The sequence below is a fragment of the Sminthopsis crassicaudata genome, chromosome 2, assembly GCF_048593235.1.
Source record: "Sminthopsis crassicaudata isolate SCR6 chromosome 2, ASM4859323v1, whole genome shotgun sequence".
NCBI lineage: Eukaryota > Metazoa > Chordata > Mammalia > Dasyuromorphia > Dasyuridae > Sminthopsis > Sminthopsis crassicaudata.
The window spans coordinates 206103122-206127705 of NC_133618.1; the positions used below are offsets into that span (position 1 = coordinate 206103122).

At 35.7% G+C, this 24584-nt stretch overlaps 1 protein-coding gene across 2 annotated transcripts in view; it reads left to right on the plus strand.

The window, feature by feature from the left end:
• The window catches only part of ASAP2 (ArfGAP with SH3 domain, ankyrin repeat and PH domain 2), a 261971-nt gene that overhangs the window by 224531 nt on the left and 12856 nt on the right, over window positions 1–24584 (plus strand). The window contains exons 21-26 of one of the 2 annotated variants that reach the window (XM_074288099.1): window positions 759–872; window positions 3681–3915; window positions 8207–8391; window positions 10480–10655; window positions 19855–19904; window positions 20392–20480. In XM_074288099.1, the coding sequence (XP_074144200.1) occupies window positions 759–872; window positions 3681–3915; window positions 8207–8391; window positions 10480–10655; window positions 19855–19904; window positions 20392–20480 (849 nt within the window). Of the gene's footprint in view, window positions 1–758; window positions 873–3677; window positions 3916–8206; window positions 8860–10479; window positions 10656–19854; window positions 19905–20391; window positions 20481–24584 lie in introns of those variants that run through there. The other variant, XM_074288098.1, reaches the window with a different exon arrangement.

The window sequence follows — 24584 nt, forward strand, 5'->3', positions numbered from 1 at the left end:
ATAGTTCAATTAATAACTTTGTAGTAGTAAATAATAATAGTAATAATTGCAAATATTAATATAGCACTTATTATATGCCAGAAACTAAGAGAAACATTTTACAATTACCTCATTTGATTCCCACAACCATCTTGGGTGGTAGGTGCTATTATTATCCTCATTTTACAGATAAGGAAAATAAGACAAACAGATAAAATAATTTGCTTAGGCAAAGTATCCTATTGCTATGTTTGAATTTAGTTTTTCCTGACTCCAGGCTTGGCTCTCTGTCCACTGCACCATCCAGCATCACATTAGTGTTTCTGTCCTCCCTCCTCCTTGCCAACAGTTATTATCTTTTTCTTCTTTGCCTATATAATGAGCAAAAAGTTTTAATCTGTCTTTCTCTTATTAGTAGTAATTTAGAACATTTAAAATAATATGATTGTTAATATTTTGCCTTTCTTCTTTTGAGAATTGCCTGTTTGTATATTTTGACCATTTGGTTATTGGAGATAGGCATTATTCTTAAAAGCTAGAACTGAGCATTGACACAATCTTCTCTGCAGAAAGGAATAGGTTTTTATTTTTGAAACAAAATAGTAGTTGTTGTAGTTGTATAAAGGAAAATGTGTGGGGTAGGGACTGGGAGAGGGTCCTTTGTATGAGAGGTTAAGTTTGTTTCTGACAATCTTTAAAATGACATTTTATAGTTCTGCATGCATTTTTGCATGCATTGCAAAAGCAATGTGATTAACCTCCATCTTTATTTTTCCTAGCTTACTCAAGCATTATCTGGGAGGTTTAATTCTCATGTTCATGTGGAATATGAATGGCGATTGCTCCATGAAGACCTAGATGAAAGCGATGATGACGTGGATGAAAAATTACAGGTTTGTATTGGGTGATAAGTACCAAATTGTACAATCCTGAAAAGCTTTTGATCCACTTCATTCAGAGAGATTTGGATCCTACTCTATAATTATAGGAGGCTGATGTGAAGAAAGAAAAATGGAGCTTGTTTATTATTTTCTCTGAAGCCAGGAGATGTGGGATTCTTTCCTATATACTCTCTCTCTCCTTCCCACCCCTTATTTAATTTCTAACTAGTTAATCTTTTAATCATATTCTACTGTTAACTTTATGATATAAGGGAAGGTATTTGAAGTATTCCTTTTTATCTAGTGACAATAATGGCCACTTTAATTGTTATTTAAGGTAGGTTTTCCCTTTGGTCAATTGTGATCCTGTTCATATTTAAGAGTTACATAGAATTATGAAAACATTTAATTTTAAAACTGAAAAGAATCCTAAAATTCATCCAGTCTAAATCTCTACCCTTATTTTGTTTACAAAGCAACTAAAACCTACTCAGCAATGTGATAAGACACATGAGAAAGCCAGGGGTTCTTGGGGTAGGTTAAAAGTTTAGTGTTCAAGACTTAGGAGGGGACTTAGTCCCTCTCTCCTGTGGCCTGTTTGATTCAGGCCATATTTAGAATATTGTGTTGAATTTCAGGTTTCTCATTTTATAGTTTTCTTTCTCAGTTTTCAGATCTACCTGGTTTAGGTATCAGTACCATATCTGTGTCATAAAAGGAGTTTGGTAGGACATCCTTCATCCCCTATTTTTTCAAATAGTTTATATAGCTCCATTTGGAAGGCTGTCCCATGGATAATGAGTTACATTTGGTCTTCTTGACCTCAGACAGTAGAACCAGAAACACTGGGTAGGATTTTTAAAAGAAAAAATTTAGGCTTAATGAAATTTTGAGCTTTTCCAACACGGAATGCATCATTTCAGGAGACAGTGAATTCCCCCTCACTGCTAGAATAAAGGCATTCTAGCAAAGGCTACAGGTACTTATAGAGGAGACTCGTATGACTAGGTAGCCTTTGAAATTCCTCTCAACACTGAGATTCTTTGTGAGAAGAGAGGTACCAAGGGCTTTTTGAGGAGAGGGATTTCACCTGAAAGATCTAGAATTTGAACTTGGCTCTTGACCTCTGACCCTTGTTCACTCACTGTGTCATCCTGCCTGGCTAACTTCTAATCTATTTATAGCAGCTATTCCCCTAATTTTTTTAAGACTCAAGGTGATAATAAACATGCCATGCATTAATGTGAGGACCAGTGTCAAAGTTGGGGAATGGGAAATAACTTCTTACAGTGTTCTCATTTTGAAAAGCATAGGTTTTTGGCATCAGCTCCAGTTCAGTTTAACAGCATTTAATAAACAATTGCTGTATGTGAATATTGGACTCTAGAGCAGGACCTTGATGGAAGAAAAGGGATTTCATCAGGCAGGGAAGAGGAAGTGATTTATGATTCAGACTAGGAAGATAATTTGAGCAAATATGTGAAGCTGGCAAAGCAGTACAGAACTAGATTGGGAACAGCCAGGAGCTTTCTTGAAAAGGAGAAATGTGAAATAAGGTTGGAGAGATAGACTAATGAGATATCATGGAGAAACTTAATTAGCAGAGTGAGGAGTATTTTGTCCTAGAGGAAATTGGAGACCATGGAAGATTTAGGAGAACATAGACCTGTGCCTTAGGATGATGATACTAGAAGCTGTCTGAAAGATGAATTGTAAGAAGGAGAGAGGTCTAGGAGGTCAGATAAAATTATTACAATAGGCAAGAAGAAAGGTGGTAAGATATATCCCACCAGAATATTCCCTATTTCCTTCAATATTATATTCAGAGTAAAGAGTAATATAACCTATGGATAAAAGTGTTTCTTCCAGATGAAACAGAGCTTATTCTGATGGGAAATACTTCATGAATTCTACTCAGTTGGAACTGTTCTTCCCTATTCAGTATGTTTCCATTAGATTATATGCTACAGAATATTCACCACAGTAAGGTGACTTTTTGGTATTTTGGGTGTGCATCTGTCATGGCATCTTAGAGCACAGAAGTCTTCTAGTCCTACCCATTAATGAACAGGAATCCCCTCTAACCAGTCATCCTCCCACCCCTTTTGGGAGATTATCCAGTGAAGGAAAACTAGCTGTCTCCTGGGCCTCCCCATTCTATTTGAATGCTTTAATTTTTGTAAAGCATATATAAAGTAGTACCAGATATTGTAGCCTCAGGGCCAAGTTCCATATGGATAACTGATTTCTAAAGCCTCAACAAGACTGCCTCTGATTCAGACAGGAAGAAAACATCAATCATAACCTTTGTCTCATTATTCATGATAGGGCATGTCATGGAAGGGAGCAGGGCAAGTATTTGGATCATCAAACTGAATTTTGTAGGGACTTTTTAGAGATTTAGATATAATCCCTTCATTTTACAGATGGAGAAAATGAGACCCAAAGAGAGAAAGGACTTGTTCAAAATCACTCAGGTTAAATGGTAGTAAGTCAACTCAATTCCTACACTCTGCATTGTTTACTAGAGAAGAATAGCGTGAGTACTTCACTGGTGAGGGGAAGTGCCAGTCATTGAACTTTCTTCACAAAGAATGTGGTATGAAGTGACTTTTTTGAAGGGGAGGATTGGGAGATAGAGAAAGGGGATAAGATTTGAGATCTATCCCAGTGTACATGGTGGAATGAAAATTGTGTCTGTATTCAAGATGATGTGTTATAGGTGAATTCTTTCCCCTCTCCCCCAAAAAAAGAAGTAATAAAAAGGGAATATTAAATATCACCAACGTGGACACCTCTGTTTTGGGGTTCCTTTAGCAGCCCAGCCCCAATCGGCGAGAGGAAAGGCCCGTCAGTTTTTATCAACTGGGTTCCAGCCAGCACCAGTCGAATGCTGCATCTTTGGCTAGAGATGCTGCTAACATCGCTAAAGACAAACAGAGAGGCTTTATGCCTAGCATTCTGCAAAACGAGACCTACGGAACCATCCTCAGCAGCAGCCCCCCACCTTCACAGTCCACCGCACCCCCTCTACCTCCCCGGAATATTGGCAAAGGTACTAAGCTGGAAAGTAGAAAAATGTATTGGGAGAAATGGGTACAAAAGGGTTAATGTTTTGCTTTGGAACATTGTTTTGTAGTTGATGACAAATAGAAATATCAGAAAAGATTTTTTTTTTTATTTGAGTTGTTTTAAGGTAACTATTGCTAAGACTCATGTAGTTTCCTGTGATTATGAAATGTTGTCTCATTTGATTCTTCCTTTGTAAGGTAGGTAGCAAAAATATTACCCACCATTTTACAGAGGAGATTGAGACTCTGAGAGAGGTTAAGTGACTTAAACTAGATCATGTAGCCACTAAATCCCAGAGTTCAGAATTTGAACCTAGCTTGTCTCACACTTAAGTCCATTTTTTTGTAATTTGTTCTGCTATTTCATGATGCCAAAGTGTGGTGGAATTTGCCTTTTATTGAGCAAAAGGATTACACATTTGTGATTAGGGTAGAAAGGTGAGAGTAACCTATGTCATCCATCCGAACATAACATTGATATGGGCAATTGATGACATAACTGTCAACAGAGGAACACTTTTAGTATCTCTCTTTTCTTCCTCCCCTTCTTTCTTCACCTTCCCTTTTCCTTCCTTTCTCCCTTTCTTCCTTCTCTCATATTTTTCTTTACATTCTTTTTCTCTTTCCCTTTTTTCCTTATCTTCTGTGCACATAACCTATAGTATCCAGATTTTTATACACACACACTCTCTCTCTCTCTTTCTATCCACTGTACCTCCTAGCTGCCTCCCAGATATATTTTCTAATATTCTGGATGTCTCTGATTACTCCTCTAACTCAGAATACTTTTGACCCTGGAAGTCAGAAAGAACAGACAGAATTAAGAACAAGACAGAAGACCTGTTCTTATGGGGAAATGTAAGCAGTCATATTTAGGCTTTGATAGCAGCAGGTTCAGTTGTGTTGCTGCCCTGGCAAGTCCACGTTGGAGAACCAGTGACTGAAAGTATTCAAGAAGTATTCCATTGGTACACCAAGACTCCTGATGTTTTGTGAAGAAGCCAAAAGGAATTAGAAGACCCTTTGGTAGCATATGAAAACTAAGAAAAAAAGACCATAATACTGAGAGCTTCAAAGGGACTTTAGAAGTAGTCTAGTTTAATAACCATGTCATTTTACAGATTGGGGAACTTGAGGCCTCAAGGAAGCAAATAAAATGCTCAAAATCAAATAGATTATATATAGCAAAACTGTACATCAGACTTGGGTCCTTTGTTTCACATCAGGTGATCATTCCTCTCAATCATGTTACCCCTGAGTACAGCTAAGATCTCCCTTAAGCTACTGGCTTTAGTAGAATCTGTGAAATCATCACCATAACAACAGCACATTTACATAGTGCTTCAGTTTCATAATCACTCCAAAATAAAAATAAATTCATGTATTTATGTAGCTCTTGACATGGGAAATATGGTTGGTAAATTAGGTAGAAAGTGAATATTTCCTGGTGTGATGAATATGGCAGTTTATAATTATATTTGATGTTATTCCTTAAGTACGGCGCATCTATTATCAGTTTAGTACTCTCTCTCTCTTTGGTCTCTTTAGATATAAAGGAAATAAATGGCATGTTTTCCATTTGCTTCTTCTAACCCAGAGGTAGTCTTTTTTTAATCAGACATTTACTTGGAAGTGGATGGAATACTATACCTGGAGTTAGGAAGACTCCTCTTCCTGAATTCAGATCTGGTCTAAGATACTCACTAGCTGTGTGACACTAGGCAAGTCACTTTACTCTGTTTGCCTCAGTTTCCTCATCCGTAAAATGCCCTGTAGAATGAAATCGAAAACCCCTCCAATATCTGTGCCAAGAAAACCCCAAATGGTGTCACAAAAAAAGTTAGGTATGATTGAAGTGACTCAACAACAACATCAAAAGACAGCTAGACCTGGAATCTCAGAAATATGAATTCATATCCAGCCTCAGACACATCTAGGTGTGCCACTTAACCTCTGTCTGTTTCAGTTTCCTCATCTAAAAATAGGAACATTGAAATAATCAAAAAGGAAAAAAAAATTTCTAAAACAACTTCATGGACCCTTATTTAATAATCCTTGATCTAGCTCATCCCCTCAATAACGAGTATGGATGAAAGGACCATGTAATGGTTTTGTACCTAAGGACCTTGAACTTGATGGCATATGTTCACTATCAGCAGATGGTATGTTATCAAAGCAGAAAATACAATCAGATTTCCTGGGGTCTTATTCATGTTGGTGATACTCGAGGTATATATAAGAAAGTTCTGAGTGATAAAAAGGGAAGAATTAGCAACTATTCCCACGAAGGTGACAATATTGAGAAAGGGTTGTCACCAGGCAAGGGGGGAAATGAGGGCAAGTCCAGAAAAGCAATAGGTGTCCGAAGGGAGTTTTTGGCTAACACTGTCTTTTCCTCAAATTGTTTCTGACAGAAATTGATTAATCACTTTCCCTTGAGATACAGTTCATTATTGTTTGCTCCCTAATGACCTTCAATCTGTACTCTCTAAATTACTCCTTCACCAAGTAGCCTTGTACACAAGCTCAGCAGCAGGTATAGGACACAGAAGCTAGACTCCGGGTCTCTCATTCCCAAGGGTATCCCCTGAGCCTGGTGATTGACATGGCACCCTAACCATACTTCAGTACTCCAAGTAGTCTTTGAACTCATCTGTGTGCGTACTCCCTCTAGTGGTTCATTCATTCCATTCACCTTATCTCACATAGCTCCAGTAAATCCCCCGATGAAGCCCAACCAACATTCTTCTAGGACTATAAATTATTGTCAGAAGAATTGCAAATGGGGTTCTTCCCTAGGAAAACCCGGATCTCCTTCTCCATTTCCCCTTTTCAAGCATTGGTTATGTGCTTTGAATATTTTTTTTTTTTCTAAATCACAGAGCTAAAATGATGTGGCCATCCCATCTCATAGGAGACTTTCATTGATGGGGTACATATTGGTGTGAGAAAAGTCAGTCTACAAGAATAAGAAACATTCTCAAGCTTTTATATTTTTCTTTGGTGGGATATAGAGAAGAATAATGAATAATATATGACATTTATATCATGTTTTAAGAATTGTAAAATGTATTTTTGTAATTGAATCTGTGGGTTCTACAATTATTATTCTCTGTTTGAAAATGAGAAAACTTAAGCAAATGAATTAAAAAGCATCTGAGGTCATATTTAAGTACAGGTCTTCCAACCACTTTTCACAGTTTCTTTTCTGCTTTGCCAGTTCCTAAGCATCCATGTTTTATGGATTCCCCCACATTTTCTCCTATTAATACTCTTTCTGTAATTAAAATTAATTAACTTATAATGATAAATAATGTATACTTATTTTTTGTGCAAATTGACATTTCATACTCACCACCCATTCCCATGTTGTTCATCTGTTGTTAAGCCCATGACCTCTCTTGGAATCTGTCCCTGAAGAATGCATACATTTTACCTGAAGTGGTTCTTATTAGTAAACAGGATGTTAAAAGGAGAAAAGGAGTTGGCCTTATATGGCAGTAGGTTTTACATATAGAGACTCAAGGAACCTTCTAAAGCTTCCTCCTCATTACCCAGCAGGAGGTGAAGCTTATTTCTAGTATGAAATCCTAAAGTGCATTCTCATAGTTATCCCTTTCAGTTTCTAGATCTCTAGCTGGTTTTTTGTTTGCTTGTTTGTTTGTTTGTTTTTCCAAATTATTTGTGTCCTCTGAGGCCATGTGCTTAGGGCACAGTGCTAAAAATACCTAGTTCCATGCTGTGCACACTTAAGGTACTTATTATTATAAATGTCATTTGAAGAATGAATTGAATGAATCTTTGATCTCTACTCTGTATATTTGCCTCCCACTTCCATTTGAGGAATTCATTCTTTGTTCAGAAATAATACAAACTCTCGGTATGAGAAAGACTGTTGGCAGTGGCTCATCTGGGAAGGAGAATGCTATCATAGACCCCCTCAAAAAAGTTTGGGGGGAGGTGCTATTCCATCCCCAGCCCTCTCAGAGTAGTGCATCTATAAGACAGAACCAAAAAATTTGCTCTGCATTTTCCCTGAAATATTTTTCATTTCATATCTGTCCCTATGGTAAAAAACAAAAATAAAAAACAAGAGGCAGATTTTTTTACTTGTTCCCTTGAACTTTTGTTTCTGAAGAATGATGATTTCTTACCACTTGACAAGGGCACAAGGTCTTCTATAGCCTTCACAGGTGTTGATGGCATTTTGGAAGGGAGGATCAATAATATGGTATTTTTTGTTTTGTTTCTGTGTGTGTCCGTGTGTGGGTTTAGTTCAGCCTCCCATCCTGGGCACTGGTGTTCAGACAACCTCCTCAGCTAACACCTCGTGGAAGACAAATTCTTTAAGTGTGGACAGTGTAAGCAGGCAGCGATCTTCGTCAGATCCGCCAGCTATCCATCCACCGCTGCCCCCTCTTCGAGTGACATCTACGAGTACGTTTTTCATTCTTCCTTCTGTTGCCATTCTGCTCAGTAACTCTGTATGGCAGGGGACAGACCTCCTTGAAGGAGGAAAACAAGGGAAATTACACTTAGCCAACAAAAAAGCATGGTACATGATTACAAGGGGAGAGAGAAATTTAATCAGTCCTTTGGTGTATAATAATGTGCCCAGAATCATACCGTTCATTCATTCGTTTATTCAATAAACATTGATTAGTCACCTACTGTGTGCAGAGCACTGTTTGATACACGGAGGGAACTAGGAAGGGAGATACAAAGTTTTGTTGAGAAAGAGCCTTGTCGTTCCTCATGGAGCTTAGAATCAAATAGGGAGTAAGACACAAAGATAGACACCGTAAATTTTGAAAAGTGCAGAAAGAACAAAGTACACTATGAGATCTGAGTGGAAAGGTTGTTAACCAATTCCAGTGACAGAGAATATGAAAAGTCAGTTTCTTAAAGCAACCTTTCTTTCCTTCTTCCCCCCCACCCCCCACTCCAATGACATAATTTTTAAGTTTTCTCCAACCCCAGTACTTCTCTCTGGGAATTATTATGTAATTTATCTTCCTTTTTTAATTTCTTCCTCTATATTTAAAAGTATTTTCTCCCTCTAATGATAAAAATCATCCTCAGTCTTCCTTTGGCCAATTAATGGTTTCAATGATCTTTAGTAATACTGTTATATTCAGAAAATGCTGCAGCCCTATGGTGCAGTTGATTTAAGTGGGTTTACCTGGATGATTATGTATGGTGTGTTAATGTCTCTTCCCATCACCATCCTCTCCTTATCCTAATAGCCACCATGTCATTGGAACTTGCCACATCCCAACTTCCTGTTGAAATAGGGATGATAGAATAGTGTTTTCTTTGACATTCTAAATACAGACTGGAGTTGTTTTCATCTCAAGGTCTGGAATAGCCCACTTAGCAAAATGTGCCAACAAAATGTGTACACATCTATAATTACATCTCAGATATAGGAGAAAGGAATGTTCCCAGTACTTTTTAAATTCATTTAATGAATGTTATTTTTATGTTCCTCTGGCTTAGAGGACTTTGGACCATATGTATACTTAATTAATTAGAATTAAGGGAAAGCCCACACCTTAGAATGAAGTTTAATACCAAATATCAAGCCCTGGAGCTAAAATGTCACTAAATCCCTTCTTCAGTGGCCTAACCATGGCAGAGGCCTCACCGACAGCACTCCCACTTCCAGCCTTTTGGCTTTTCATCTTTTACTCTATAAAATTATTTGCCATAGGCTATTTCCTTACCTTATGTATCCTGCCTTGTCCCCCTGGCAAACTGAAATTTCTCATCCTCTCTGAATCATATGAGAGAGAAACCCCAGGACTTAAAATAATAATAACTGACATTTATATAGACAAATAAGTTTTACAAAGCACTTTCTGTGCTTTTTAACTGTGATGCAGGAAATGTGAATATTAATATCACTATTTAAAATTTAACTGTTCCTCCTACTTACCTAAGTGTCTTTTGAAAAGGAAATAAAGATGAGAATCTTTTACATTTAAATAACACTTATTTTTTTCTAAAAATATCTGTTAATTCATTTCCTTAGTCTTATACTTCTCAGAAGAAAATTGGGTGGGTTGCATCTTGCTTATTCAAAAAATGAATAAAGTAAGACAGAAAATTGGACTCATTTGCCCAAAATCTCCATCCAGTCAAGAACAGATATCTAAGTCTCCTCCCTTCTAACTTAATGCTATTTCCACTGGTCCTGATTGAAAGAAAAGGCCTAACATTCTATTGACTTAAAAGTGGCTGCTTCTCTCAGTTTACCATTGACTGATGGAAACAAGCTTAGTGTAAGTTTTTGAATTGTGTTCTCCTTATTCGATTAAAATTATTTCTACTCCCTTGTTCCTTACCTTTTAATGTGTTTTTTTTTTTTTCTCCTCTAAAAATAACAATAAAACAGTACATGTTTTTCCTCCTTAGGAAAAATGTTAGGGCAGAAGAAAAAAAGAGGTTCTTCCCTTTCCAAGACACAATGGAGGTGAGAAGTACAGTACTTTAGAGACTGATTTCGACTTCTTGTATTCTTTTTCTGTCTCATTTTTGCCCAGTAGATCCCCCTGACTACAACACCACCACCTCCTGTGGCAAAAACAGCCAGTGTGATCGAGGCCTTGAACCAGCAGCAGTCTAAGCCACCCCATGCAACAGCCCTACAGGCCAAGTCCACCCCACCACCTCTGCCTCCACAGCCACCTAGTCGAATCATGCAGAAAAAGCCAGCTCCTGGGTAATGAATGAATGGTTCTCTCTCAGATCCCAGTTAAGGTTTCTTAATAATTGGTTTCATTTTCACTTCTTCATATCAAGGATACTCCAAAATGTTGATACTACCTTGATTTATTAATGAATCTCCTTTGAAGTAGATATATTCAGATGAACAGAGGAAATTCTATTGATGGGTTGTGATTTTTAAGATAACTTCATCCATTTATTATCTGCATTATCTTGGTCATACCACTTAGTTCTTACCTCAGTTTTCTCATCTGTAACGTGAAGGGGTTCAGATTTAATCACTTCTCAGGTCCTTACCAGCTCTAAAACTTGATATTATGGTTTTGTGTAAAAAAAAAAAAAAAAAATATATATATATATATATATATACACACACACACACACACACACATACATAACTATGAAGCGTAGTATTGAAACTAGAACCCTGGATCTTTATTTGCATTCTATGAATGCCAGTTACACCCTACAGCAATGATATAACTTATGTATTTTTAAGCCTTACCCTGCCAATGCCTCCCACTGAAATCTATTTGCTTGTCTTTGTGTTCCCAGCGCTTGCTGGGTGTGCCTTGCATATAATAAGTGTTTGATAAATGCCTGTTGATGTATTGACTGACTTCTCCAGTGGTTCTCAGAGGCTTTGCCACATATGGGGGGGCGGGGGGGACGGAAAAATAGATTAAAGTCATGATTGAAAAGGGCTTTGAAAACCAGGCTACTTAAGGTTAAGGAGATTTGAACTTGATGCTGTAGACAATCAAAAATGAGATTGTCCAAGCCATCCATAGAAGGATTGACTGATGGTGGTGGAGGTGGTGGTATGCAGTTAGTGGTGACAGCTATTAGCTGTTCTTCCATGTTCTCTTATGTTACTAGATATTACATGGGTCATTAATATAAATGTTGCATATTTCTTGACCCCCCCAGAATAGAAAAATTGTATATTTTTATGGGTTATTTTTGTCATATGTATATGTATATATATATATATATATATATATATATCACTTTCATATCTTGATGATTCATAACCTCATATCATAAAGGACTTGTTACTGGAACAACAATTATTCATACTCTGGAAATTTTCTTGTAATCATTTTTATTCTTTTCCAGTGATCTTCCTCAATATGTGACTCTGGTATAAAGCTCTTTTTAATTCTTACATAATTATTTAAAGTAAACAAAGCACTTTTCTTCTCAGTAGCTGCAACAAATAGATAGTTCACGTGCTGTTATCATTTCAAATTTATCGATGTGGAAACAAAATCTCCAGAAAGTTGAGTTATTTAGTTAAATTACACAACTAGACAGTATCGAACACATCTCTTAATTCCTAGTCAGCAGTCTTTCCCACTACCACTTCTTCATTCTGCTTCTTTTTTACATTGAATTCAGGAAATTTTTGTCAAAAGAGTGAAGATCCTGATAATCTGGAAAATTGTATGGGCTTTGCAGTAGACTGTGCATCATTCATTGTCTTAGGAGTAGCCTAGCTCAGTTTGAAGAGGCTGATCACCAAAATATTGGCCAATAGGTAATAGGACTACTACTATAAACCAAAGATCCTCTTAAAATTTACTGAAAAGGAAGGAATGGGGCAAGGTACCTACACCAACTAAATCATAGCATTTTTGAAGAAATTATAATAAACTAGAATTCCCCAGATTGCCTCCAGAAAAAAACCCATAGCTAAAAATTTCAAGAAACATAGTGGTTAAATTTAACAATTCAGTTCAGAAACAATATGTACTGCAAACCATCAGGAGAAAGACCATCAAATACAAAGGAAAGGACATTCAAATAAAACAAGACTATTCTATATCTACTAGAAAAAGGAAAGAATGGAATAATGTGTTAAAAGAGCTTTGGATCTCAGGTACAACCAAGGTTGAGCTATACAGCAAATATAAGCTTAACCATACAGAAGAAAAATATAAATAATAAAGAAGAGTTTGAAATATTAAAAAAAAAAAAAACCTGCAGTTTATTTCTAAAACATTCCAGACAACAGAAATTCAGCACTCAATAAAAAGAATAGGCAAAAATAACAAGAACAGTAGTAACAACAGAAAAACCAGTAAGAGACTTCTTTCTGAATGTACACAAAAAGACAGGAATCAAGATGGAAATCTAGTAGAAGTAACAATAAAGTGGACAGGGTGACTATAGATAGAATCTTGTGTTACTCTGCTTACAGATGAGGCAGTACTTTTTATAGGTCAGAGAGTGGGGAGGGTACATAAAAATGGAAAGATAAGCAGGAAATAGAGAGATAGTGATGTATCAGGGTCTGATCAGGGACTGGCAATGAGGAAAGGTCACCTCTCTGACCCCAGAAAGAAATGAACCTACAGGGAATGGATGAGAGGGGGGAGAAGGGATGCCTTTGAAGACTGGAAAGGATTCCACTGAATCAGTGTTATGGGTGAAGAGATGCTCTGTGGAGGCAGATAGGAACCTAATTCTAGATGAATCCTAAGGGATTTGGTTCTTGAAAAGCCTACTTGTCCTAGAGGAGAAGTTGTAACCTTTGGGGCAATTGATATTATTCTGGGAGACACATTGGAAAAGTTTACTTATGCTAACCTAGCAGGAGGGGCAGAAAATACCTAAAGAGGAAATCTTAGAATTTAGAAACTTTGATTTCAGGAACAATACAGAGAAAAGACAGACTCCAGACAATTATAGGGTGTTATAAATTAGAAAATGAGAGTTTAGAGTAAACGGAAAGAAAAGATAAATTATCTTTGGAAAAGGGACAAAATTGTGAAATTTTAAAATCTAATGAATTGGACGTGCTGAAGAGGGAATATATTTGATGGAAAAGAAAAAAAGAGGTGGAAGGAAATATATAACCAGATAAAAGAGGGAGAGAAAAAAAAATTAATAAAACCCTAAAAGGAAAAAGTAACAAATGAAAAGAAGGGGTCAAAGATTAGTGGGAAAAAGCCAATGATAACAGACCCACCTTAAAAGATTAAAGTAAAATAACTGAAGGAACTTGATAATTGTATTTTAAATAGATGGGAAAAGACAATAAATTGAAATTTTTTTTTTTAATTAGAGACAAATGAAGGAAAATGTAAACCTAACCCTTTAACTTTAAAAGTAAATGGATTTGGGCAGCTAGATGATGTACTGGAGAGAGCACTAAATGAAATCAGGAGGACCTGAGTTCCAAATGTAAAAAAAAAAAAAAAAAAGGTGAATGGATTAAACATTCCAATAAACAAACAAAAAAGAGAGAGAGAGATTGGATAAGAAATTTAAACTCTACAACTTGATATTTTTGAGAAACAAATTTAAAAAATAAAAACATAAACAAAAAACTTATGCATCAAGTGAATCCAAGAAAACAAGATTTCACATCATGTTATCAAACAAAGCAAAAAAATTCAAATAAATAAAAAGAATAAGTAAGGAGACCATATTTTGCCTAAAGGAGCTATAGGCAACAAACCAATATTAATCATGAACTTAAAATATGAACTTCAAATGTCTTATTATCCAAATTCATAAAGGAAAACATCTGAGCTATAAGAAGACACAATAACATATATATAACATATATACAATAACATGATATATAACAGGAGACTACAATCTCTCTGTGGTAGACAAGTCTAACTGAAAGATAAACAAAAGGAAAATATGGTACTGAACAAATTTCTATAGAAAATACAGTTAAAAGACATGTCTTCTAAATGGATCAGTCTAAGGAAATATATGTTTCTCTGAACTATATGGAACTTTTACAAAAAATTTAATATACTAGGGCAGTAAAAAAATAAAAAGGCAAAGATAATTAATCCTTTTTTATACCATCATACAATAAAAGCAAAGATTGATTCAGGGATTGATTGTAGACCCAAATGGAGAATTGACAGGAAAGTCTTAAATAATGAGAAGATCAAAGAACAAATCAGACAAATAACTAATGACATTTAAAAAATGATCATGATAAAACAGCATAGTAATATTTCTGGGATTCAGGTAAGGCAGTCTGGGGGGAAATCATAGCCATTAAGTCCTACATTAAAAAAAAAAAAAAAAAAAAGGATTAATGAACTAAACATGCATTTTTTAAATTAAAAAATTTTTAAATATGCACCGAAGAGGATAAGTAAAAGAGGAAATACATTGGAAGCAAGAAACTTCACAGAAATGACATAAACTAAAAACTGATTTCTTTGAGAAGATTAATAAAATTGATAAACCTTCACATAATCTGAATTTTTTAAAAAATTAAGTCAATAAAGTGGCAGGTGAGCAGCAGGGTGAAATCACAGCAAATCCAGAAGAAATAAAATAATAATCAGAAGATAATATTTACAGCTATAATCTAACTAAATTTAGAACACAAAAGAAATAGATTTGGTATTCAAGCTATATACCGTCTCTCCTTGTCTGCTCTCCTTTGCCATGTATATTTATATTCACACACACACTTTCTAATAATTATTTCCCAATAAATGAATGGTCAAAGAATATGAATAAACACTTCTTTAAAAAACTGAAAAATATCCATAACCTCATTTTTAAAATGCTCCAAATCATGAGTAATAAGAAAAATGAAAAATAAAACCACCGTGATTCTTCTCATGCCCTGAAAATTGGCAAAAATGACAAAATATGGCAAGAATGTTACCTCTATGAAAGGACTATACAAAGGTAAGCACACTGATATAGGCAGACAGACAGGTAGATAATGGGACTGCATAATGGTACAACCCATTTTGAAAAGTAATTTGGAAGTATGCAGAAAAATGACTAAAATATCTATGCCCTTGAACTAGACTCCATTACTCCAAGGAAGCTACCAATATGGGGGGAAAATGTCCCTATATATTCCAAAATATTTATAGCAGCACTTTTTTTTATTAATTTTATAATTATAACACTTTTTTTGACAGTACATATGCATAGGTAATTTTTTTTTTTACAACATTTTCCCTTGTACTCCCTTCTGTTCCGAATTTTTCCCCTCCTTCCCTCCACCCCCTTCCCTAGATGGCAGGCGTAACCATACATATTAAATATCTTATAGTATATCCTAGGTACAATATATAGGTGCAGAACCGAATTTTGTTGTTGTTGTTGTTGTTGCAAAGGAAGAATCGTATTTGGAAGGTAAAAATAATCTGGGAAGAAAAACAAAACCAAATGCTCACAGTTTACACTCATTTCCCAGTGTTCCTTTTCTGGGTGTAGCTGATTCTGTCCATCATTGATCAATTGGAGTTGGATTAGCTCTTCTCTATGTTGAAGATATCCACTTCCATCAGAATACATCCTCATACAGTATCATTGTTGAAGTGTATAATGATCTCCTAGTTCTGCTCGTTTCACTCAGCATCAATTGATGTAAGTCTCTCCAAGCCTCTCTGTATTCCTCCTGCTGGTCATTTCTTACAGAGCAATAATATTCCATAACCTTCATATACCACAATTTACCCAACCATTCTCCAATTGATGGACATCCATTCAACTTCCAGTTTCTAGCTACAACAAAAAGGGCTGCCACAAACATTTTGGCACATACAGGTCCCTTTCCCTTCTTTAGTATTTCCTTAGGATATAAGCCCGGTAGTAGTACGGCTGGGTCAAAGAGTATGCACATTTTGATAACTTTTTGGGCATAATTCCAGATTATAGCAGCACTTTTTATGATAGCTAAGAAATGATAATAAAATTGATGCTCACCAATTGGGAAATGACTAATCAAATCATGGATGGAATATTATTTTGCTGCAAGAAATAATATGTATAATATATACAGGGAAGATGGAAACTGATGCAGAATAAAGTAATCTGAATCAAGGAAATAGTATACATTAATTACAACAAAGTAAATGGAAAGGATGATACACCAAAAAGTCAATATAACAAATTTTTTAAAGTCAACTAAGTTTCAAATGAAAAAATATAATCCTCCAAATCCATCCCATGGTGAAGATGGAAGATTCATAGCTGTTACACATTGTATTTTCAGACTTTCTCAATATATCAGTCAGTTATGGTGATTTTTTTTTTTCCCCTTTCTGAAAATAGTATTTGAGCCATATGGGATGGCTCAAAAGGAGATAATGGGAGGATACATGAGATACTCTGGTGATGTAAGAAATGGAAAATATAATAAAAATGTATTGGAAAAGGAAATGAAAAATGATCACTTCATTTAAGTTGGACCTTAAGCACAAGGAACAAAATGGATAAAGAAGCATTTGGGCTCTGATGTTTGGCTTGACAGAGGGTATCACTGACAGGCATGTGGAATATATGGGAAGAGGGTTAGAGCTAAAAATATAGATTGGTGCAAGATTTTAGAGGGTCTTAAATGACAGCATTTGAACTTTATTCAGTAGTTAATGGGGAGCTACTAAAGATTTTTGAGGACATATGATCTGAGTGAATTATAATAATAAAATTACAGAATGTCAGAATTGTAAAGGGATCTCAAAAGTTATGTAATCTAACCAGAACCTTTTAGTACATTATTTGCATGTTCTCTCTCTCCTGTCCCCCTGTTTTCTCTCACATTTTATGACTCCCTTGAGAACAGAAACTATTTTTGTCTGTCTTTGTTTCCCCAGCACTTAGCATAGTGTCTGTCACACAACAAACATTTAATAAATGCCATTTGGCCTCCTAACTGACCAGGAATACCCCCCCTACCTATTTACAAGTGATTATTTGGCCTTATTTTGAACACTTTTGTTGCTGAAGAAGTCCCTCCCTGCCAAAACAACCCTTTAACTATTCTCATTCTTAGGAAGGTTTTCCTTTGCACCATTATTTTTCTCACAGTACTCTTTTTTTTTTTTTTTTTTTTTTTTTTTTTTTTTTGAGGCTGGGGTTAAGCGACTTGCCCAGAGTCACACAGCTAGGAAGTGTTAAGTGTCTGAGATCCGATTTGAACTCGGGTCCTCCTGAATTCAGGGCTGGTGCTCTATCCACTGCGCCACCTAGCTGCCCCACTCACAGTAATCTTTCTCACAGTAAGGTCCACTTACTGCCCCTAATCCTGCCCTGTGTCTAAGCAGGAAAAGTATAATCCTTTCTCCATGTGACACTTTATTTCCTCAAAGACATGAATCATTAGTCCTCCTGTCTTTTGCCTGTTAGCTACAAACAAATGTGAGCAGCCAGAAGGCTAACAGTTACATAGGCTTTTATAGACCTTGTCTCATTTGTTCCTGATAATAGCCCTTCCTTTTGGGGGAAGGGGTTATACCACCTCATTTACCCACCATCATCAGGGAAAAACCTGTTTCTTATAATTGCATTTACCCTACAACCCCTTTAAGCAGCAAAATGTTATTTTTATCACTTTTGATGAAAATCCATCAAATATCACATGCCTCCTATGTGAAGCATTGGACAGAAACCTTTTCAAATATACCTGGTTCCCTGAAATCTTTGACAAACTATATGGAACTTAATTTTACTTTTACTTGATTCTGAGTCCTTACTGTGTTGTGCTATAATACAAGCATGATCTCAGGATTTTTGACAGGAATAATGCTTTTTTTGCCTTTATGCTAAATAATCCTCTCAATTTTTAGAAAAAAGATTTTGTTTGATATCTTTTGTTTTTTCATTGCCTATATTTCTCCTGTTTTCCCTTTCTCCCTTTACAGAGAACTACCCTTTATAACTCAGAATTTTTCCTTTAACTTTTTGTTTTTTTCAAATTGTTATCTGTATCTTCTTACTGAAGTCATTGTACTCGAATGTAGCATCCTCCATAATTATTATCTAACTATAGCATTTACTATATAATATGTTAGGCATTTTATAGTTATCTCATTTGATCTCACAACAAACAATCCTTGGAGATAGGTGCTATATTATCATTTTAACAAATAAGGAATTGACACAACCAGGGTTAAGTGACTTGTCTGAGTCATACATCTAGTAATTGTTTTAGGCTGCATTTGAACTCAGATCTTCCTGATTCCAGATCTAATGTTTTATCCACTGTATCACCTAGCTGCCTCCCCTCTGAGAAAGAGCTCTTGAGTCTTTTTTGCTTCCAACTTTTCAACCCTATTCTGGATGAGTTTTTATTTATGTGTGTATATTTAGGAAAATTAAAGTATCATATTAACATACAAAATCTAGATCACAGATTTTCCTTATCTGCCTCTGAAAGGAAACAAACCACAAATAAACTTAATATAAAAATGCTTGCCAGTATTATTTGCTTTATACAATGAATATGATCTGAAAAATTTTTGTATATACATTGAATCGCATTTTAAAAGCACTTTTGGAGTTCACTTAAAAAAAAAAAAAAGTTCCTTTAAGAACCATACCATAATGCTACAATTTGTATACATTTGGATTTTCTTGAAGAGGGACACAATTGCGTCAGGATTCTTTGTCAGACAGCCAATATTTTAAGCTCTGTCTCCTTTCTCCTCTTAAACATTTAATCCTTCTCCTACTAAGTACATTAAAAGACACCTAGAAGAATAAGATATAGTCTTTTTTCTTGCATTCCTATATGTTTTATTAATCCTCTAAGATGCTGTGAGATAGGACAGAAATGATGTTATTATCCCCCTTTCATAGAAGGGAAGATCCATTTAGATGTATAGACTGTCACAATTGAACAGGACCAGGGGATCATCCCACCCATTCTTTCATTTTATAGAAGAGGAAATTGAAGCTGAGAGAAGGGAGAGTAGACAAACAGCAGCTTCCAACCTTTTTTTTGTGTTGGTTTCTGATTCATAAACATGTAATGGTCCCAGAGCTAACAACAGTGGGCCTTAGCAACTATAGTTATAAAACCAAAGGCTTTTATGATCAAAGCCTTTAAGCTAGAAAGTTCCTTAGAGACTATATAATCCAACCACCCATTTTGTACCCTAAAGAGGAAAAAAGGATGTACTCAAGGTCAAACAGATTGCTTATCAGTAATGCTAGTAAACTCAATCCCAACACCTTCATTTTCTTAGACAATGAACCTGGGGCCTGTCTCATGGTTAAGTGACTTGCCTAAGATCTCACTGTAAAGTGGAAAAGTTGGGATCACAATCCAAGTCTCAACTCCCCTTTGGGCTTGAAAAAAACTGAAGTAATAATTGTGACATCTCTACCTATTTAACTAAAGTACTTGGCTCTTAAAAGTTTACAAATTAATAATGTCTTTTTTTTCCTTTTTTCTTTGCTCTTAACAGCGTCGACAGGTCATCCCCTTTGGTCAACAAAAGCCAAGTTAAAGGACCTGGTAATTACTTCATTCAATAACTGTTTCTGGCTGGGGATATTTTTTAAGGCAAAAAGAGGCTGAATTCAATTTCCCAAACATTAAACCATGTGCTGGGAATCACTAGCATTCCACTATAACAGAGCATAAGCTATATAATGATTACCCCCTGACTCCCATCTCTTGATCTCCATGAACTGGCCAAGAGGGAAAAGAGCAAAGCCCAGGAATGAGTTTCAGAATCAAATTAACTGAGGTGTGTCTAGAACTCAAACCCATGAAATTATTAAATCTATGAATTATTATGAAGATTAGAAACTTGAAGGCAGGAAAAGTCAGAATAAGATTATTTGGAAATGCAATAGAACATAGGAATAAAATCAAGAAGCATATTCTCTCTAGGCTGTTGTCCTTTTCAAATGCAGAAAGTGACTCTGTTTGGGTTAATTGGGGTTAATCAAAAGAGATGAGAGCATATTTTAAGATTCTCTTTTGGGCTTTCCCACAGCTGGAGAGATATCTGAAGTATCCAGTCTTACATCCAACACATCCTCGGGTTTGCAACCACCAGCACCCATGCCAAGGAAATCACAGATAGTAAGTACTAAAGTTTGTGTACAAGGCACCAAATGGAATGGCACCAATAGACAAGGAGATATTGAAAATTCAGTAAAGAGGGAGTAGAAACCCTTGGTGGAATATAGTCATTCAGGAGATTGCAGGTTATAAGATCAAGGATGTACAAATATAAAAACTAGCCTCCGCTAAAAGGATGGCCATCTCATGCTCTCATACTGACAAAAATAAAAAGGTGGGTCCAGAGGTTTAAAAAGATGGATGAAAGAAGTATATTACTGTAGACTTCTCAGTGAAATAGAAGTCAAGGTCATGTAAAAGTGAGGAAGAGAGGAGTGAAGATAGATTATAAGGTCTGGAGCTGGAAGGATTCTCAGAATGCCAGCTAGACTAGTTTTTATTTTACCAGTAAGAGGCAGAGAGAATAGATAGGAGTTTTCCAGAGTTAGGAAACTGAAAAAAAAATCCTCCAGGTATTCTCCAGGAGTGGGTGTTACAATTAAAGTTCTTTGAAGTAATGGGAAGACTTTTATTAATTAATGCAAAGAGAGCAGAACTAAAATAGATAGGAGTTTTCCAGAGTTAGGAAACTGAAAAAAAATCCTCCAGGTATTCTCCAGGAGTGGGTGTTACAATTAAAGTTCTTTGAAGTAATGGGAAGACTTTTATTAATTAATGCAAAGAGAGCAGAACTAAAATATTGTATACAATATCAGCAATACTGTAATGATAGAATATAATAATAATTAATGATAAGTGAAAGACTTAAATATGCTGATTAATACAGTGATCCACAAAAATTCCAAAGAACGCATAAGGAAAATTCTAAACACTTCGAGAAAAAGAACCAATGAATTCTGAGTGTAGAATGAAGCATAATTTTTTTTAATTTTATTTTATTTATTTATTTTTTGCAGCATGGCTAGTGTAGAAATATATTTTGTATGACTTCATATATATAAAGGGTATCATATTTCTTGCCTTCTCACTGGATGGAAAAGGACGTTGAAGGAGGAAAAAATAAGAAGCTGAATTTTTTTTTTAATTGTTAAAAAATTTAAGCCAAGTTAATTCTCCAACCTATATTATTCTTGTGGATGAGGAGAAAAGAGCAGAGCATAATATAAAAGAAAAAAAATATTAGACTAGATGTTAAAGAACCTGAGTTCAGAATATGGGATCATTGTTTTAGAGCTAGAAGGGAACTCAGAAACGATTGAATTTAATCCCCTTGTTTTACAGTTGAGGAAACAGAGATGTAAGGATGTTGAGCGATTTGACTTAAGGTCATAGAGCTATTAAGCATTAGAAGTAGTATTTGAACCCAGGGTGTTCTGACTCCAGAGCCAGTGCTCTTATCCACTGAAGCATGCAGCCTCTCATAATCCCATAATCATCATTCTGCTTCTTACTATTGGTGATACTTATCTAGGCTTAATTATCTTATAAAGAAAGGAGGACATTGAAACTGATGAGAAGTGTCTAATGTGAGACCTGCAGGCTGCATGTGGCCTCTTAAGAATATACCAAATTAAAATAGAATTAGGAAATATTTAACAAAATAAACAAAACATCAATAATATTACATTTTATGTCAACATAGTTCTCCCCTATATTCTCCTTCATCCCTTCTTAGAAAGCTATCCCATATAACCAATAGTATTTTCTCTTTATTTTTGTTTGTTTGTTGAGATTATCAGAATTATGTCATAAAACTAGTTAAGTGTCTAAAGTCAAATTTGAATTTCAGGTCCTCTGGACTCTGAGAACAATGCCCTATTCATCAAGCTGCCTTGCTGCCCCAGTATTACATTTTAAAACTAAGTCAGTATACAGTCTATAAGTGTCCTTATGTACCTAGAAACCTTTTTTTTCTATTTGAATTTAACACTACCTAGAAACCCTTTTTTCTATTTGACACCACTGAACTAGCTAAATTCTAAGATCCACTTTAACTCTGTGTAAGGAAAGAGAGAGGGGGATACACCTTTATGTGAGAATAGCCCCGAGGTCAGATCACAGCTCTGACACAGCATTTATGGGATACTTGGGGTACTACAACTTCTTTGAAGTTCAGTTTTTTCATGTAGATAATGAGAATATTAATAATCGTATCCTCTACCTCACGGATATAAACAACAGTTTTAAAGTTACACCTTTAAGTGTTATAAAAACACAAATATCCCACCCTATGAAAGATGAAGGAAACAAGAAAAGTTAGAATAAACAGGACTTACTTATACTTAGATGCTTGGATGTTGGTGCTAGAGAAGGTGAGAAGGTCCAAAGTAACTGAAGTTTTGAGTCTGGCTGACCAGAAAAATAGTCATGCTATTATTACACTAAATTAGTGGGTGGAAAAGGTTCATTCTTTCTGGACTTTCACTGATTCATTCTCCCCAAATCCTGATTGGTCTTTTAGCCAGGAAAGAAATCTGTCGTGGTGGTGAGCTTGTGTATCTCTATCCAAATTATTTTTAAACATCCTAAAATCATGTTATTTAGATCTGAAAAGGACTTGTGTTAAATCTGATTTTACCTCCTGTTTGAGAATGCTCAGATTCCCAGAATTTACTGCAGTGAATGCTTTGGAAAAAAAATCATAAACTCTTTGAATGTACAAATGTGATTGTGATTGGTTTGTGGAAACACTTAGGAAGAAAATATGATGGAATCGAATTCTGTTAATTCTGGCTAAGAAGATAATTAAAAGTCTTTTTATCACCATGAAGTACATTAAATGGAAAGTCAGAATACTTGTATTTGCTTTGAACTGGGGAGGCAAGGGTTGCTTTTCTGTAACATATTTCTGGAAGGTGGCTTATTTAGTCCCCACATGGCTTGATATAGTTAATATTGCACCTGCTTTAAAAACCAGACCTTCATTGGCTAGTCTCCCTCTTACATATATTAGTCCTCTTGTCTTATAGATAATAACAGTATCTAGCACTGATACTGTGCTTTAAGGTTTTCAAAATATTATCTCTGTATTGCTTAGCCTTAGAGCTTTCATGAAAGCAAAATCCTAAGTTCTGGAATTTACAAGAAATTGGTACTCGAGGAGCTGATGCAAACAAAGACTTTATCATCATGTGATTTAACAAGGACCACATACTAATAATATCAACTAATATAAAGTTTACAATTATCACAATCTACTCCTTGATCCCAGTGACCATTCAACCAACAATACTTAACTAACAAGTCACATATTAACAAGAGTATATGTTTCCCATTTAGATATGGAAAATTGCCAAAGAAGCTTCATAGTAATTACCCACAAAAATGTAGTAAGAATCTGTATCCAACCAAGAGCCCAGTGGTCCCACTGGAAAATAGAACCTTAACTTGGGAGAGGACTGGGGACAAGATCTTTTAGAGGATTCTGATTGGGCCTTCCATTGTCCTCACCTTCAGGATCATGAGGATGAGAGTCTAATTCTCCCCTAATATCATTTCCCTCAGGGAGGTGAGAGAGAAAGTTGCTAGAAGAAAAGGAAGGAAGGGTCAAAAATAGGATTGAGCCCTAACTTAAGTCTCCAAATGAAGGTCATTCATCGATGGAGGCATGAGGGTTGGCCATTCTAGTTTTGGAAGTGAAGAAAGAATGGGAGCTACCCCCTTTTAAAGCTAAGTCTTCCACTGTAGATGGAGATAAGGGGAGTCTGGAACCTCATGGATGGTATAAGGGGATTCTTCTGAATGGTTTCCCACAAAAATTTTTACTGAAGTTGGGGGGAGGGGTGTAATTTTGTACAGCCTTTGAAGTAATAGGAAAATTAGAAGAGGCAAGTATAGTCTAAACTTTCAGCAGAGTCACTACTGTTTGTTGCAAGCCAGTGGCTAACTTGTAGTCACTGTTAGGCTGGTGGCTAACAGTTTTGTTATACTCAGTAAATGGAAATTTTTTTCATAGTGCTGGAGGACCTTTTGGAAGTATTTGGCTTAGGCAGGTGACTATCTCCAAGTACTGGTAACTGATGACAGGAGACAAGGCAGAGGGAGTCCTTTTTATTTTCTAACTTGGTGGGAATAGTGAATTCATGTATTATTCCACTGTCTTATGACTACTGTAGTAGGAGATAGAATCAGGGTTGAACATGAGGGCAGGAAGTAACATTTAAG